Source organism: Squalius cephalus (assembly GCF_949319135.1).
Source record: "Squalius cephalus genome assembly, chromosome: 19".
NCBI classification, from domain to species: domain Eukaryota; kingdom Metazoa; phylum Chordata; class Actinopteri; order Cypriniformes; family Leuciscidae; genus Squalius; species Squalius cephalus.
In genome coordinates, this window is record NC_137140.1 from 36971536 (window position 1) to 36985110 (window position 13575).

The 13575-nt window shown below is 43.5% G+C and overlaps 1 protein-coding gene across 1 annotated transcript; it reads right to left on the bottom strand.

Annotated features, from left to right (window-relative positions):
- Positions 1–642: 642 nt before the first annotated feature.
- slc18a3b (solute carrier family 18 member 3b) lies at positions 643–3355 on the bottom strand. Its single transcript, XM_079851864.1, has one exon. It carries the CDS (start codon positions 2644–2646, stop codon positions 1111–1113), a length of 1536 nt encoding a protein of 511 aa, XP_079707990.1. The 5' UTR covers positions 2647–3355; the 3' UTR covers positions 643–1110.
- Positions 3356–13575: the final 10220 nt, after the last annotated feature.

Here is a 13575-nt window from a genome sequence, read left to right on the forward strand (position 1 = left end):
GTGTGTGTGTGTCCGTGACTCCGCCCACCCGCGTCCGACACACACACACACACACACACACACACACACACTGATGCTCCTCCAGGTGTTTCCAGAGGTGCTGCTGCTCTTTCATCCCTTCCGACAATTTGTTTTATTTGATAAATTATTTTATGCTGTCTATGTATAGCTACATTTTCTGATTTTGTTTATATGCAATTAACAACACACATTCTAGAGTAAATGCTGATTATTAAACAGTTTTTTTTTTATCATGTTAGATGATGTACGGTGCATCTATTTGTATTTTTCGTCGTGTGGAAAATGGGGGGGGGGGGGGGGTTGTATTTTCATTTTAGAGTTGTTACTATCAAAATGGGTTTTTAAATTTGTCTCATATCTGTTCCCACCTTAACAGGTTTTATGTAATTTAATTAATTTAATTGAATTAATTATATATTTCGTTTCAATTCAACGAAATGAAACCCACACAAATTCAAACGGACTCCCTCGACCGTCGTTAAAAGATATTATTTTACAAGAATCTTTTTTACAAGAATTTAGAAAATTTGAAGATACTAAAAAAAAAACTACTAAAGATGATTCATTGTCATATTTATTGATTCACTCAATAAAAAGGCATGTGTAGGAAAATATGAGCACTGGTTTTATTCGGGTTTTGTGCAGTTACATCACATCTTCTACACACTACAGACACACTGTCGTTTAGAGACAAACCTCTAATAGTTTCCATCGAAATCATAAAAGACGAGGTAAGCAGACACACTTCTGTGAGCTGAGGGATAAATATTGCACACCAGATGCTGAATGTATAATCTCTGGCTCACTAAAATAACATCAAATGAGTCTCTATAGCTCGCATTGTGTTTATCGTGCAATTTATACGCGAAAATGAGTTTTTACGTGCATTTGAGACGAACTGTAAACCCCTTGGGTAGGATTGGGGTACGTGGGTTATTCCACGCAATAAACTGCGTATCATATGCAAGTAAAAACTCATTTTCGCATATAAATTGCACGATAAACACAATGCGTGCTATAGATACGCATTTCATGAGATCAGGATGGTTAAGTTGTTGAGTTAACAGTTTAGTGAGTGTGTGAGTGTTGTTAAGTGAACTCGGGTCCGGATGATTCCTCCGAGCAGGATTTGGAGCGCGCGAAGAGCCCGTTCTCGTCCACGGGAAGCGCGTTGGTCGCCGTGACGCACAGGCCCTTCCGCGCGCGTCGTCGCTCCTCCAGTCGGATGGTGTGGTACAGGCCCGCGGGCGGGTCCTCCAGCAGCGCGTTGCTCTCTGAGCGCGACGGCTTCATCTGGCACACGGAGCGCAGCATCAGCAACGCGGGCGCGTACAGCACGTTCACCAGACCCATGCCCAGGTTCAGCTGCACAAACCCCAGGTGGTGCACGATCTGCCCCGCGACCACAGGCCCTAGCGCGTACGCGACGCAGTAGGAGATGTCCGCGATGGCGTACACGCTCCCGTACACGGACACGTGACGCACGTCCACCAGGAACGCGAGCGTTGGCAGGAGCGCAGTGTCCACCAGCGCGATGCCGAAGCAGATTCCGCACAGCGGGACCATCAGCTGGCCGAAGCTCCTGCATGCGGGAACAGTGCACGAACTGGCCCCTATAATCACCATCCCGAGAGCCCCGTAGAACCACTGCAGGTCCGGGAACTTCGCGGCTAATCGGACAGTGACATAAACACCCAGCACGTGCGGCAGGAACGCGGGCAGCCAGACGAGCCCCATCTCCCACTCACTAGCGTTCATCGTGCTCTCCATCCAGCGGGAGATGGTGGGCTCCAGGAACGCCAGTGGGATGTTGCACACGGTCAGCGCGCCCGCCACCACGGCGATGTACGGGTCAATCATGAGCCGGTGAATGGGCGTCCCGACCGGCATGTTCTCGCGCGTCCTGTTAGAGAAAGGTTTGATCACAGTCAAGACCAGAACGCTGTCTGCCAAGCACACGCAGGCCAGAACTATGAACGGGACCCGTTTACCTGCGAACTCATACAGGATCCCGCCGAACGGAGGCGCCACGAGACTCCCGAACGAGATGAAGGCGAGCGCGATGCCGAGCGCGCGACTCCTCTCCGCTTCCTCCGTGTATTTATCCGCGATCATCGCGATCCCTGACGTGTCCGCGAACGCCGAGCCGAAGCCCTGCAGACTGCGCGCGCAGAACAGCGTCCAGTAGTTCTCAGCGAACGCAAATATACACGTGGAGACGAACATGACCAGGAGTCCGATCAGCAGCGGGATGTCGTACCCGACGCGGTCGATGAAGGTGCCGGTGAACGGGTTCACCAGGAGCTGCAGGATGGCCTTGGACGCAAACAACACCCCGATCTGGATGTCCAGGTTCTCCCGGGTTGCTCTGCTCAGGGAAGAGTTGGCATGAGTGCGCAAAGATTGCGCGTTCTCTAAATCTGTGAGATAATCGGGAATGATGGGAACGATCACCATGTAAAGCATGTTGTCCAGCAGAAGCGCGACGCAAACTATCACCAGAATGACGCGTCTCTGCCGCTCCGGATCCCGCAACGCGCTGCCCAGCTGTTTACTTCTTTCGCCCATCTCAGACAACTTTAGTGCGGCTGATTTAGCCAGCCCAGCAGAACCAGCAGACTCCATGCCTGTTTCCCTCAGGAGAAATGTCCTTCAGAATGTCTTTTCATTCCCTTTATGTGCAGCGACGCTTCTGGTTTTTACGCACTAACTTTCCTGGTGTCCGGCGCGCGCGCTCAGGTTGCTTTGCTCTGGTCTGTCGGCTGGTGACGTGTTAGTCTTTTCTCTTCACAATCCTGAGCTTTGCATCTTGCATTTCCATTTCTACTGAGCCTTTTTTCATTTACATTCCTGTTACGCGCGTATTGAGTTTGCGCTCTCTCGTGCGCGCGCAATGTCTGTCACCTGTGGTCATTCACATCAGTTTTTATACTGAAATATCAATCAGAAAATACTATCAGAAATAGTAGACTTGCTATGAGCACAAATTAAGAAGTGTGCCAAATCAGTTTCCTCTTATTTCCTCTGTGCTCTCTCCAGGGGTGTGTGTCGCGCGCGCGTGCCCGCTGGTCGTCAGCTGCGGCCGTTCTAAAACTGACCAATCACTGACCAATCAGAGTCATCCTCACATGATGAAGAAAACAGTTCTCGGACGAGCTCTAACTCACCCTGGATCAGCTCTTAGTCTGTTCTCCAAACACTGGAGAAATAATGGCAAGAACAAAAGTTCATCAAAGCTCGTCTTGTGTCGTAAATGACCGCTGATAATAATCAGAATCTGTATGCTGGACAAATAATAAATGCATGAACAAAACAAGAAATGCACATTATATGAGCGCCAGGGTTTCCAGTCAGATCCGGATAAAATCTATATTAAGTATTTTCTTGATGCAAGTTCTCATTACACACACACACACACACACACACACACACACACACACACACACACAAAATGATAATTGTTAAAGTTTTTTTATGCGACTATTTCTGTGAAACTTGATATTACAAGGTTAAATAATTTAAATAATTCACTCACTGCGTCATTCACTTAATATTCATCAGTTTTATTGATCTGACTTTACTGACGCTGCTGTGTTTTTTTATTGCAAGAAAAGAAACTGCATTGCATTGAATTCATTAACATAAAATGAAAAGGAAAGAAATAGAAAATAAAAATACAGAGAAATAACAATAACACCTCAACCAGTGAGAAAAATATGATCATAATTGTCTGACGCTGCTGTATGAGAACTGAACTGAGCTGGGGTGCGTTTCCCGTACAAATATAGCTCGCTGCTTAACTACCATAGTACGATGCATCGTTGGAGAAATCAACTAGCTAGTCATGACTGTTTCCCGAAACCGTATGTCGCAAAGTATCGTTCAACCACGTTGGTTTATGACGTCTCGCACATGGTGGACTAATAACTTATTTTAATTAATCTGTTTGAGATCGAATTAACGCTAGATTTTGTCATATAAGTTACAGACATGGCATCTGAAGACCATTTCTAATTTTTCTCAGTTATTTTGCTTTATTACCAATATTTGGCTCGTTCTTACATAGTAGAGCACGTTCGCACATGCGCAGTCTTCAAAAACGGTGCTTTAAATCTCTTGACAAACTAAAATACATAAATCACATTTGTATGTATTCTAAATAAATAACATGGGTTGTACTGAATGTCAGCTTGCTTATTTTGCTAAAGATAAGGATTTATTCAGTCTACATCTCATGTAAACTAGAAACTATGCTTCTAACCACAGCTCGAGAGCTGTCGTTCCAACCACACAAGTTTGCGATGCTGTTTGCGAACGTTCGTTGGAACGATGCTTTCGGGAAACACCAAATCGTTGAACTATGCTGATAACGACGGAACTTGCGACCATAGTTGGCTAACGATGCTTTCGGGAAACGCACCCCTGGACGATGACATCATTTATATGTTTTTTTTTTTTTTTTTTTGCAGAACTGCTTTATAGATTAAATTAACTTATTCAATAACTGATGATCTTTACAGCAGAACTGAATCAACACTGAACTGACTTAAGCTGAGCAACAGACCAAATGCATAATTTTCCTGTTGTCTCTGTAAAGCTGCTTTGAAACACTCTGTGTTGTATAAAAGCGCTGTAGAAATAAAGCTGACTTCACTAGACTTGTGTTGGCTGGTTAACCGCTATTATTAGGACGAATAAATTATGAACTATTATTTAAATACTTCAATTCACGGACATGAGACAAGACAATATGATATCACCTTTTGGGAAGTATTTGGGGAAATAATAAAGCATGCACAGTTATTCTTATCATCAGCACTAATGAACTGCGCGACACTGACATCTATCGGGCGTTCAATATAAACGGTCTGATTTCTCCTGTTTCTGTTATTGCTCGAGCTTCTTTAACTAAACTGATGCATCATTGCAAATCTATGATTGGACTGTTTCCGGGAATAATAAAGACGATAAATAATAAACACTGATAAGCATAACTAACTAATGGCAATTGAGAGTTCTCAACACTCATAATGGTGTTGATTTTACAATAAGATAAATACCCGAAAATGATCTAGGCTATAACTAAATAAAGTGAAGAACTGATATTTTAGTAACCCTGTGTTAAATGAACAGTCTGTCACATATCGCGTTTACGGGAAGCTCGAAAAACTAAACCAGAGGATTGTTCCATAAAGGCCGCTTAGAAAAGCAGAGATTAAGTCCAACCTGACTTGAATGAACCGAAATAATCCGCTGCGCTTAAATCGGTTCCAGAACGGTAAATTAAAGGTCATGTGATCTTATTAATTTAAACCAGGTTCAAATAGTCTAGATAATTGCGCGTGCACGCTATTCTTAAGAAGCCCTGATGGTGGAACATGGATTCATCAATTTACCATGGTAACTAAGGGGAAAGAAAGAGCAGCGTTTGCTTCTCGAGACTTATGAAGAATTTAAACATATGATTTCCAAAAAAGGGAATATTGCAGCTATTAATAAAACAAGAGAGAAAGGCTGGCAGGAAATTGCTGATCGCCTTAATGCGTAAGTAGCAATTAATTTGAAATGTACATTACTATATTTTATTAAATATAAAGAATGACTACATAAAGGTGTTTTAATTTTTATTCTTGCATTCCTAACCAAATCTTTTTGTTTCATAGTGATGCCAAATTCTGTGTGTTTGCTGGATCCACCAGACACTGCACTGAGACTGCGCTACTTAAAGTGACAAATGATTTGTTGTGGTCTGTAGATTCTGGGAACTGTGCGGTGTTAGTTCTTCTTGACCTTAGCGCGGCTTTTGATACTGTGGATCATGGAGTTCTTCTTGACCGTTTGAGGGAGAGGGGTGGGATTAGGGGGCTTGCATTGAAGTGGTTCACATCCTATTTTGAGGGAAGATCTTTTGCAGTGGAGCTTGGAAACTCTATATCGTCTTCTCAGCCGGTCTCCTCAGGCGTTCCTCAAGGCTCATGTCTTGGTCCTGTTTTATTTTCCCTGCATATGCTCCCCCTGGGATCAATCTGCCAAAAATATAATGTGTCTTATCATTGTTACGCTGATGATATCCAGTTGTATGTGCCCATGAAATGCAATGATGACTCCAACATTACTACTATGTTTGAGTGTTTGACTGAGATAAGAGCATGGTTGGCTGATAATTTTCTGCAGCTCAATGAGTCAAAATCGGAAGTGCTGATTTTTGGTCCACCTAAGTTAGCTAAACAGCTTACTTTACATCTTGACCCCTTAGCCATTAATGTTAACACCCAAGCAAGGAATCTTGGTGTAATTTTTGACTCCGAGCTGAAATTTGACAAACAAGTCAATGCTGTGGTTAAAAGTAGCTTTTATCAATTGCGAAGCATCGCCAAATTAAAGAGCATTTTATCGTTTAAGGACATGGAAACTGTCATTCATGCTTTTATCTCATCCAGATTGGATTACTGCAACTCGTTATACTTAGGATTGTCTAGAAAATTGCTATCAAGGTTGCAGCTGGTGCAAAATGCAGCAGCCAGACTATTGACAGGCACACGGAAATGGTCTAGGATTTCTCCGGTACTGGCCTCTTTGCACTGGCTTCCGGTTGAATTTAGAGTCCAATATAAAGTTCTGTCCATGGTTTTTAAAGGTCTGCATGGTCTGGCTCCGGAGTATGTAGCACGTCTGATACAGAGACAGCATCACTATTCTGCTCGACCCCTTAGATCATCCCAGAGTTTGCTCCTACATGTTCCCAAATCACGATTAAAAACCAAAGGTGATCGTGCATTTTCTGTGGCAGCCCCGCGTCTTTGGAATACTCTTCCTCTGCATATCAGATCCTGTGATTCGTTAGACTGTTTTAAATCTATGCTAAAAACACACCTCTATGCTGTGGCTTACAATTGCCCCTAGGTTCAGGGTACTGCTCGGGGTTGTATATTAACCCAGTGTTTTGTGTGAGTACTGTTTGTTGAGTGTTTGAGTAATTTTTAGATTTGTACAGCACTTTGGCCAACTTGTGTTGTTTTTAAATGTGCTTAACAAATAAAAGTTGATTGATTGATTGAGACATCATGCTGAACCCTGTGAGTATGAGAGTGTTTGTTTAAAGCACTCATTTATTGTCAAGTGGTGATTTATTAAACTGAGTTTAATTAATGGTTTCAGGTTTGAAGGCCCATCCACAGTTGATGATGAGGATGAGGATGATGAGGAGGAGGATGTGGATGATGATGATGAGGAGGAGGAGGAGGAGAAGACCGTGTCAGTATGTTCAAGGAGGCCTGAGGGTTAGGCACAGTTTTGCACATTATATATGTAAAAGCCTGTGAGGTGCTAATAGTGTATATTTCCCCTATTATTATTATTACCCTTCTAGAGCCCTCTCAGTCTGGGACCACATGTGATCATGTGACTGAGTATTAAGAAATTACAAAAAAGTGCCAAGAGCACTCAATCAAATAACTTAAATTTCTGTTCCTACAGAACCCAGAGAACATAAAGGGAGTCTACAAACACTATTTCCTGAAACAAATGGAAGCCATAGATACTGACATACAATATAAAAGACTCAAGATAAAGTTGGAGCTGGAAATCCAACAGCTAGAGAAAAATGCAAGTAGAACTGCTATATTTAAAACAATGCCACATGACCTTTTTTTTTTACATTTAATTGTTTGTTTTCACCCCCAACAGGCAACTTCAACCTGAATAAAAAAAAAAGAAAACTAATTGTGACTAGTGTGTCTGGTAAATTAAGGGGAAAGTTGAGGAGAATATGAAAACTTAACATGGTTTGGACCGTAGTCTCGTATGACCCTGCCGGTTTCAATGTCCTCAAAATGGCTTCAGCGCCCCAGTCTTCCTCCACAGCCTCTCTCCTCAGACAGATGATGTGATGTAGCATAACACAACCACAGTGTCACATGCCCTTTGTGGAGTCACTCTGAGGTAATCCAGGCACTGGACCCTTGCCTTGATGAGCCGCCGTCTCTATACCAGCTCCTGTGAGTGCATGGGCGATACTTCAGTGCGGCGCCTCAGGCTGGGTCGTCTGACAGGGACATCAGGCAGGCGCGCACATCCCTCGTCTCCCAGGTAAACAGCTAAACTCATCCCTCGTCTCCCAGGTAAACAGCTAAACTCACCCCTCGTCTCCCAGCTAAACTCACCCCTCGTCTCCCAGCTAAACTCACCCCTCGTCTCCCAGCTAAACTCATCCCTCGTCTCCCAGCTAAACTCATCCCTCGTCTCCCAGCTAAACTCATCCCTCGTCTCCCAGGTAAACTCATCCCTCGTCTCCCAGGTAAACTCATCCCTCGTCTCCCAGGTAAACTCATCCCTCGTCTCCCAGCTAAACTCATCCCTCGTCTCCCAGCTAAACTCATCCCTCGTCTCCCAGCTAAACTCACCCCTCGTCTCCCAGCTAAACTCACCCCTCGTCTCCCAGCTAAACTCATCCCTCGTCTCCCAGCTAAACTCATCCCTCGTCTCCCAGCTAAACTCATCCCTCGTCTCCCAGGTAAACAGCTAAACTCATCCCTCGTCTCCCAGCTAAACTCATCCCTCGTCTCCCAGCTAAACTCATCCCTCGTCTCCCAGGTAAACTCATCCCTCGTCTCCCAGCTAAACTCATCCCTCGTCTCCCAGCTAAACTCATCCCTCGTCTCCCAGCTAAACTCATCCCTCGTCTCCCAGCTAAACTCATCCCTCGTCTCCCAGCTAAACTCATCCCTCGTCTCCCAGCTAAACTCATCCCTCGTCTCCCAGGTAAACAGCTAAACTCATCCCTCGTCTCCCAGCTAAACTCATCCCTCGTCTCCCAGGTAAACAGCTAAACTCATCCCTCGTCTCCCAGCTAAACTCATCCCTCGTCTCCCAGGTAAACAGCTAAACTCATCCCTCGTCTCCCAGCTAAACTCATCCCTCGTCTCCCAGCTAAACTCATCCCTCGTCTCCCAGCTAAACTCATCCCTCGTCTCCCAGCTAAACTCATCCCTCGTCTCCCAGCTAAACTCATCCCTCGTCTCCCAGCTAAACTCATCCCTCGTCTCCCAGGTAAACAGCTAAACTCATCCCTCGTCTCCCAGCTAAACTCATCCCTCGTCTCCCAGGTAAACAGCTAAACTCACCCCTCGTCTCCCAGCTAAACTCATCCCTCGTCTCCCAGCTAAACTCATCCCTCGTCTCCCAGCTAAACTCATCCCTCGTCTCCCAGCTAAACTCATCCCTCGTCTCCCAGCTAAACTCATCCCTCGTCTCCCAGCTAAACTCATCCCTCGTCTCCCAGCTAAACTCATCCCTCGTCTCCCAGCTAAACTCATCCCTCGTCTCCCAGCTAAACTCATCCCTCGTCTCCCAGCTAAACTCATCCCTCGTCTCCCAGCTAAACTCACCCCTCGTCTCCCAGCTAAACTCACCCCTCGTCTCCCAGCTAAACTCATCCCTCGTCTCCCAGCTAAACTCACCCCTCGTCTCCCAGCTAAACTCATCCCTCGTCTCCCAGCTAAACTCACCCCTCGTCTCCCAGCTAAACTCATCCCTCGTCTCCCAGCTAAACTCATCCCTCGTCTCCCAGCTAAACTCATCCCTCGTCTCCCAGCTAAACTCATCCCTCGTCTCCCAGCTAAACTCATCCCTCGTCTCCCAGCTAAACTCACCCCTCGTCTCCCAGCTAAACTCATCCCTCGTCTCCCAGCTAAACTCACCCCTCGTCTCCCAGCTAAACTCACCCCTCGTCTCCCAGCTAAACTCACCCCTCGTCTCCCAGCTAAACTCATCCCTCGTCTCCCAGCTAAACTCATCCCTCGTCTCCCAGCTAAACTCATCCCTCGTCTCCCAGCTAAACTCATCCCTCGTCTCCCAGCTAAACTCATCCCTCGTCTCCCAGCTAAACTCATCCCTCGTCTCCCAGCTAAACTCATCCCTCGTCTCCCAGCTAAACTCATCCCTCGTCTCCCAGGTAAACAGCTAAACTCACCCCTCGTCTCCCAGGTAAACTCATCCCTCGTCTCCCAGCTAAACTCATCCCTCGTCTCCCAGCTAAACTCATCCCTCGTCTCCCAGCTAAACTCATCCCTCGTCTCCCAGCTAAACTCACCCCTCGTCTCCCAGCTAAACTCATCCCTCGTCTCCCAGCTAAACTCATCCCTCGTCTCCCAGCTAAACTCATCCCTCGTCTCCCAGCTAAACTCATCCCTCGTCTCCCAGCTAAACTCACCCCTCGTCTCCCAGCTAAACTCATCCCTCGTCTCCCAGCTAAACTCACCCCTCGTCTCCCAGCTAAACTCATCCCTCGTCTCCCAGGTAAACAGCTAAACTCACCCCTCGTCTCCCAGCTAAACTCATCCCTCGTCTCCCAGCTAAACTCATCCCTCGTCTCCCAGCTAAACTCACCCCTCGTCTCCCAGCTAAACTCACCCCTCGTCTCCCAGGTAAACTCATCCCTCGTCTCCCAGCTAAACTCATCCCTCGTCTCCCAGCTAAACTCATCCCTCGTCTCCCAGCTAAACTCATCCCTCGTCTCCCAGCTAAACTCACCCCTCGTCTCCCAGCTAAACTCATCCCTCGTCTCCCAGCTAAACTCATCCCTCGTCTCCCAGCTAAACTCATCCCTCGTCTCCCAGCTAAACTCATCCCTCGTCTCCCAGCTAAACTCATCCCTCGTCTCCCAGCTAAACTCACCCCTCGTCTCCCAGCTAAACTCATCCCTCGTCTCCCAGCTAAACTCATCCCTCGTCTCCCAGCTAAACTCATCCCTCGTCTCCCAGCTAAACTCATCCCTCGTCTCCCAGCTAAACTCATCCCTCGTCTCCCAGCTAAACTCATCCCTCGTCTCCCAGCTAAACTCTGGAGAATTCACCTGAATAGAGTGTTTTTTGTTTTTTTTTACATTGAATTTGGTGAAGGTATTTTAAAGCTGTAGTTTTTGCCATATGTTAAGTGAAGAGAAGATGCCAGAGAGATTCTGGAGTCATGCACTGAGCCAGGCCATTTACCTCTACATTTGGGATGATGCAATCTGAATCACAGATCATCTAAATAATTAAAAATGTAAGTCACTACACTGGATTTACATAGATTTGAAATGAGGATTGTTACTGCATTTGTAATGAACCAGAACACTAGTGCCCAGCTTATTGTACAGGACAATTGGTCATCTCAGTGGGACTGTACCTGTACATTGATGCTGTGTAATGATTTCCTATTAACGAAGTCTGCTTCATGTGGACCAGACGGACGCTTTGTGTTAACAGTATTCTGGTTAAGCATCAACTCCGGCTTAGCCTGACAGTTAGCCTTAGCCTGCCCCGGACCAGGGGGCTGTTCCATAAAAGACGCTTAGAAAAGCGGGGATTAAACTCCAAAACCGGACTTGAATGAGCCTAACAAATGAGTTGGGGCTAAAGTGGTTCCATAAAAGGTAATTGAAGCTCATGCAATCTCACTAATTTGATCCAGGTTTATCTAGTCTAGATAATTGCGTGTGCACGCGTTTCTTAAGCAGCCCATAGAGGTCGATCGTGGATCAAATCGATCCACCATCAAACAGTGTATATTTTGTGCTGTTTTATGCGTTTGTGACGTGTTTCCCCCCCCCCCCTCAGTTCAAAACTGACATTTTACAGTTATATTCTCCATCTGTAAATGTTCGAAAGTCATGCAAATGTATCCATTTTGCTGCTAATCTTCATATTGAACGAGCGCTGCTGCGCGCATGCGCGCCATATAGGAGCGCAATAATTCTGACTAAAATATACATTTTGCTTGGAAAATTAATATGCGATATTTTATAACACTAGAAATATCTTCTAATTATAATAATTTATCTTTAGGATGTTGGATAAGTTGCACTGAACTTCTAGCGAACATAAGTAGCCTATAATTCAGGGAAGATTTTTTTTAAGAAACTAAATATATAGAGATACAAAATATAGTTTTGGGTATAGGACCTATGCTACTTAATAAAGATGACGTATACTTATTTAGAATGCTGAGAATTACAGCTTTTAATGCAATATTTTTTGGAGAAAGCAAGAATCCCCAGTTTTAAATGAGTAGATTTAGTTTCTAAAGTACATTATGGAGAGGATAACATTAAATTAAGAGCAAATGTATACATTTTGAAAAGATATGTGCAACTCTAAAATCAAAGAATATTCCATAAAATAAAGGAATATATTAGCCTACATTAACTACATTTTTATATAACCCTCCCTCCCTTTTATTTCTAGTTATTTGTTATTTCATTTATTTACTTATTTAATATTGAATATTTGATATTCAAATAATATTACTTGAATAACTATTAGGAATTATGTGTCATTATAAGAGTTTGATATAAATATGTTAATGTTAAATTTTTATTTATTTATTGTTGTTTGTCTTTTCCCCCTTAAATCATATGTAAAAGTGTCTATGTACTTTTTGGTTATTGTTCTAATCATGTGTGTTTTTAGGCTATGTGTTGGTGGGTATTATCACAAAAGAAAAAAAGTAGAAGGAAAAATAAGGAATATTTATTTGGGGAAAATATGATGTCTTTAAAGGAACTGTCAATTTGTATAATTGTGTTAAATGTGTTTGAATTGAAAGACATAATAAAGTACATTTTTATATATATATATATACTAAAATATTTGTTATTTGGACATTAGATGTGCCTTATTTAGAATTTTAAACCTGTGTGTATATTTTTATGATAGCAATAACTGTAAAGGGACTATTGTAATGGGGTAAATCAAATGTAGGCTAATATACTGTCAATTACTAAGCTCAGATTCATCTTACCAGTTAAAATTTATACTCTGCTTTTGTAATTATTTATTTTTAATTTTGTGATTTTAACTTCTGCTTTACAAAGCTTTTTTTAGATTGTGTTCTAATGTTCTTCTAATCATAAACATGTACTACAGCTGCCAAACAAAACCAGAGAGAAATGTATTCATAAATCTTTAAAACAATCTAATTAAATCTTGGGCACAAAACATTCAGCCAGTAAAAAAAGAAAACCTGTAGTATATATATTGTATTTAGGCCTATCTAGCTATATATATATATATATATATAGGTCTATATTGTCTAATTTATCATTGTAGCCTTATTTAAGTTGATTTTCTGTATACTGTGTATTTATTTTTGGACTAATATTGGTTAATAAAGTCCAATAATGGTATGAGAGAGTGTCAGTGGTAATATCATGTGTTCTTGTCGGTCAGTGTTAGAGGATCTGTGTAACAGCTGAGGCTTAGCCTGACAGTTAGCCTGCCCTGGACCAGGCTAATTTCCCAGTATAAGTTGCCAGGGTAACTGAGTTTGAACTATTTTAAGTTTGCTTTATGAAACAGAATCCACCGACAATAAGCCTGACTAACCGAAATAAGCCTGGCTTATACTCTAATCTTGGTTTATGGAACAGCCCCCTGGTTAGTTTCCCAGCATAAGTTGCCAGAGTAATTGAGTTTGAACTATTTTAAGTTTGCTTTATGAAACGGAATCCACCGACAATAAGTCTGACTAACCAAAATAAGCCTGGCTTGTATTCTAATCTTGTTTTATGGAACA

Coding starts and splice junctions, on each gene's coding strand:
- slc18a3b (XM_079851864.1), bottom strand. CDS start 2,646: ATGGAGTCTGCTGGTTCTGCTGGGCTGGCTAAATCAGCCGCACTAAAG.